The following is a 5,086-nucleotide window of genomic DNA, read 5'->3' as shown; positions in this document are numbered from 1 at the left end:
ACACCACTCGGGTTCAGATCGGGGGACCGTTCCTCCCAACCACGCCCCTCCAGGTCTCACCGTCATTGCCCACGTGAGCGTTGAAGTCCCCCAGTAGAAGAAGGGAGTCCCCAGGAGGGGCACTCTCCAGTACCCCCTCTAAGGACTCCAAGAAGGGTGGGTAATCTGAACTGCTATTCGGCCCGTAAGCACAGACAACAGTCAGAACCCGTCCCCCACCCGCAGGCGGAGGGAGTCTACCCTCTCGTTCACCGGGGTAAACCGCAACGTACAGGCGCCAAGATGGGGGGCAACAAGTATGCCCACTCCTGCCCGGCGCCTCTCACTGTGGGCAACTCCAGAGTGGAGGTGCGTCCAGCCCCTCTCAAGGAGACTGGTTCCAGAACCAGAACCATGCGTCGAGGTGAGACCGACTATTTCTAGCCGGAACCTCTCAGCCTCACACACTAGCTGCGGTTCCTTCCCCACGTCCCAAGAGCCAGCTTCTGCAGCCGAGGATCAGACCACCAGGGTCCCCTCCCTCGGCTGCCGCCCGTAACACATTGCACCCGACCCCTTTGGCCCCTCCGAGAGGCGGTGGGCCCATGGGAAGGGGGATCCATGTCTCCTCTTCGGGCTGAGCCCAGCCGGGTTCCGTGGGTAAAAGCCCGGCCACCAGGCGCTCGCCATCGTGCCCCACCTCCAGGCCTGGCTCCAGAGTGGGTTCCCGGTGACCCGCTTCCGGGCGAGGGAACGCCAGATCCAAAGTTATTTTCCATCATAAGGGGTCTTCAGGCTGCGCTTTGTCTGGTTCCTCACCTCGGACCTGTCTGCCTTGGGTGACCCTACCAGGGGCATAAAGCCCCAGACAGCATAGCTCCTAGGATCATTGGGACACTCATACCCCTCTACCACGATAAGGTGGCATCCCAAGGAGAGGGACTGAGATGTTTTCATGTAATAAATGAAAACATCTCATTTGCGCGATCATATCTGTCTTTATTAATTTTTAAATATATTTACTGTTTCTCTAGGGTTTTACTTTACCTGTTTTAGTTCCGTTTTCCTAACTGAGCATTTCAGAGTAATTTTCTTCCGTCTGAAGGGACATCCTGAACTTCCTGCGGGAAGGTGAGCTGCCGCAGCGGGACCGGGTCCGGTCCGTCCACCGGGAGGCGCAGTACTACGCCATCGGGCCGCTGCTGGACCGCCTGGAAGAGACGCAGCCTCTGACCGGGGAGAAGGTCAGGCAGGCCTTCCTCGACCTGCTGCCCTACTACAGAGGTCTGACGCTAACAAGGCTAGACGCTAGCTTTACTAACAAGGCTAGCTCCGCTAACACAGCTAGAGGCTAGCTCCGGGGTGGGCAATCCTGGTCCTCGAGGGCCGGTGTCCTGCAACTCTTAGACGTCTCCCTGGTCCAACCCACTTGAATCCAACAGCTGAATCACCTCCTCAGTGCAGTCAAGTTCTCCAGAGTCCTGCTAACAACCTCATTATTTGACTCAGGTGTGTTGAAGTTGAGACACATCCAAAAGTTGCAGGAGGCCCTCCAGGCCTGGAGTTGCCCACCCCTGGACTAGCTTCACTAACAAGGCTAGCTCCGCTAACATGGCTAGCCGCTAGCTTTGCTAATACGCCTAGTGGCTATCTTCATTAACACAGCTAGCCTTGCTAGGTAGCTTTGCTAACACTGCTAGTGGCTAGCTTCACAACAGCAACACGTCTAACCGTTCATCATGGCTACTGTTGGTTTAAATGTCTGAAAAGTGTGGCATACTTCTGTCTTTTGGGTGGGTTTCTGCTACAGGGTGACCGTGAATCCTTAAAAAATCTTAAATTCATGTGTCTAAAATTAAAGCCTTAAAAGATCAAATTCACTTTAAAAACTAAGAAAAAGCCAGGCAGCCAGGCTAAGCTAACACTGGTAGGTTACAGAGCATTAGCAGGTCCGCTCTTTCATAACATAGAAACTTTCACAGGGTGGGAAACCTTAGCAAGCTGCCATGAACAACGAAGAGATTTGACACTTTATAAAATCTTTTATCTATAGCAACATGCAAAAAATGTAAAGGTGGTGAGCAAAGAGCCTGATGAGCCGAGGATTCTGGGTAAAATCACCAACAGTCAGAGGAAAATACGGCTTTAAGCAGATTAATCTATTATCAATGATTATTACATTATGAGAGCTTTAAGCTAAGATAATAACTATTAATTACACGTGTTACTGGTTTGGTTCAATATTCCCTCTGGCTTTTACTTTTACTTTAGTTGTTATGATGTGTAACCATAGCAACAAGGTAGCATTTTACTTTATTAGTTCCTAGAAGCTGTTTTTGTTTTTATATTTAGTATTTAGCTGCTGAGCGTGTTTCTCTACGAGGCTGATAGGAGTTGCTGAACATTAACGTGTTTTCACTGAACCGTCGTGATTTCAGACAATCTGGAGCGCATCGTGGAGATCGCCAAGCTGCGGGCGATGCAGAAGAAGGCGCGCTTCGCCAAGCTGAAGGTGTGCGTCTACAAGGAGGAGATGCCCATCACGCCGTACGAGCGGCCGCTCTTCAACTCGCTGCGCTTCGAGCGCGCCGACGGCGACGCCAAGCTGTTCGAGCACCACTGCGACGTGGACGTGTCGTTCGGGCCGTGGGAGGCCGTGGCCGACGTCTACGACCTGCTGCACTGCATCGTTAGCGACCTGGCGCAGCGCGGCATCGCCGCAGAGCAGCAGTGCATCGGCGTCTGCGACAAGCACCTCATCAACCACTACTACTGCAAGAGGCCCATCTACGAGTTCAAGATCACCTGGTGGTGAAAGGCAGGGCGGACCGGAACCAGAACCGGAACCCAGAACACGGCTTTTAACTCTGTTTTCTAATCAAACTGAAAGGATTTTACAATGTGACCCTTTAAATCTGCTTCCTGTTTCCTGTGGTTTAAACGCAGCGCCTTCATCATGAACTCATCAGAAACATGAAACATTTAAACGAGATTATGACAGTGATGGGGCCAGACGGTGACGGTTTTTAATAAAATAATTAGCAGATTAAAACCATAATAAAGTCGTAAAATGACCAGAAACGTTATTTTTAATCTTTGATCTGAGGACAGCAGCAACGTTCTGCTACCAACGATAATCTGATGCTGAAACCAGATATTTCATATCTGTAAAACCAAAACAACATCTCAACATTCCTTATTTAAATGTTCGTTATTTTTGGTGAAGGAGTTAGAAAACAGCTTCATTCTAATAATAATTTGTCGTTATTGTCATTTTCTGGTATTTTACGATTTTATTCTGGCATCTGGCTCTAATACTCCATGTTTCAGACAAACCCAAACATTTTAATGTTTTCAGTTCATCTCTGGATCTGTTTCTGTTCAGTCGGGTCCAAATTACTACAGATGACATGAAACCCAAACCAAGTCAACCCTAGTTAAACATCTGGGGGTATTGTAAAGCCTCCTGAATGAGGCGACGGTGGGAAGAAACCAGCAGAACCAGACGGTTCTCCTGGCTGAACTCCAGGAAGTGACACCGAAACAGGAGATTTATCTGATGGAAAGAGAAAACCGTGATCCTGCAAACACCGAGCCAGGAATCCTTTCTCTGGGGAGGAAAACTAAACTTTAATTTAACACCCATCTGTTTCCCATTCAGGGCCAAACTGCAGCTTGTTTTTACCCCAACAAATCAACCAGCTATGCAAATACAGCATAATTAAACTGATTTTTGGTGTAGACGATGGTGGAGCCGTTGTTTTCACGTTTCGTGAAGCCACATCGTCTTCGGTCCGTTTTTCAGCAGTTATTTTCCGTCAGCATCAGATTCGCTGGTTTCCGTTTGGAGGAGTAACCATGGAAACGTCCAGCCGTCTGATTGGACGCCCTAACGCTCCACCAGGAAGCCCGACGCTTCCTTACTGATCAATGGATGAAATGAACCGGGATCGATAACGATCCATCGGCAGCTTTTTGTTCTGATCACAGCTAATAATCGCGTTGCTGTAGTGAGTTCACTGGAACGGTTCGATGTTGTGACGTGACGTCAGATGTGATATTTTCCTATAGGTTTTGTGTCAGGTGAACTGTGAGATATATTTTCTTTACGCGTCGCTGAAGGAGTGTTGGGAAAGGTTTAGCAGAAGTCAGCGTGTTTTTGTTTCATCGGTCACTAAAATAAGGAGATTCTCTGTTTTAAGGGATTGCTTTGCTGGAGATTTGACACAGCGGTAAATTTTGAAGCCACTGTAGATGTTTGAAGTTTATTAGAAAATAGCGCCACCTTCAGGGAAAATTTTTTATATATATATTTTTTTTTAGCTTTTGTCATTTCCATCACTTGAGTCCTGCTGTACTTGACTATTACTGAGCACCATGCGATTGTAACAGAACAGTCTTATTTAACGTCATCCGTTTTAATTGATTATAAGAATCAACTCAGCAGATTTATTCAGATTTTATTAATTTGCCACATAATGCTGAAGCACTATATTCTTCCCCTGAAACATGACTGATCTTTGTGACTTCCAGTGTTTTTAATGTTTTATAAGCTGTTTATGTTTGTTTTAGCTTCTAGGAAGCTCCAGATCTCTAGTTGTCTTTTATTTGTCTGTATTTAAAAAATGAAAACATAATTTTTATGTTGTGGTACAATAAAACTGTTAAACTGCAATAGGATTTCTCTGCTTTTATTTCTTAAGGTTTGTGGAAAACATTTACAAAAGTCATAAAAAGAATATATGCATATATATACACTGCTCAAAAAAATAAAGGGAACACTCAAATAACACATCCTAGATCTGAATGAATGAAATATTCTCATTGAATACTTTGTTCTGTACAAAGTTGAATGTGCTGACAACAAAATCAAACAAAAATTACCTCCAGCAGGTCATAGTTGAGTTATATTGTGTTGTTTAAGTGTTCCCTTTATTTTTTTGAGCAGTATATATATATTTCAAACTGGAGAGACTCAGAGAAAGAAAGCGATTAAAAAGTTTATTGATAAGTAAACATTAAAGTCCTTTGGCATTCAGGCCGAGGACGTCGGGCTGAAACTGCGATAAGCTCGAAAAAAAAATTCCTGATGCTGCATAGGAATGTA

At 46.0% G+C, this 5,086-nt stretch overlaps 1 protein-coding gene across 1 annotated transcript in view; it reads left to right on the top strand.

Annotated features, from left to right (window-relative positions):
• kctd7 (potassium channel tetramerization domain containing 7) overlaps positions 1-4,654 on the top strand; it is a 15,264-nt gene extending 10,610 nt beyond the window's left edge. Inside the window, exons 3-4 of the mRNA XM_007542767.2 lie at positions 1,085-1,263; positions 2,418-4,654. Of these exons, the coding sequence (XP_007542829.1) occupies positions 1,085-1,263; positions 2,418-2,794 (556 nt within the window). The 3' untranslated portion in view covers positions 2,795-4,654. The remainder of the gene's footprint in view (positions 1-1,084; positions 1,264-2,417) is intronic.
• The last annotated feature ends 432 nt before the right edge of the window (positions 4,655-5,086 follow it).

This window comes from Poecilia formosa, unplaced genomic scaffold (assembly GCF_000485575.1).
Source record: "Poecilia formosa unplaced genomic scaffold, Poecilia_formosa-5.1.2 Scaffold727, whole genome shotgun sequence".
NCBI lineage: Eukaryota > Metazoa > Chordata > Actinopteri > Cyprinodontiformes > Poeciliidae > Poecilia > Poecilia formosa.
Note: the sequence above shows the minus strand (reverse complement) of the source record. Positions and strands in the feature narration are given on the sequence as shown.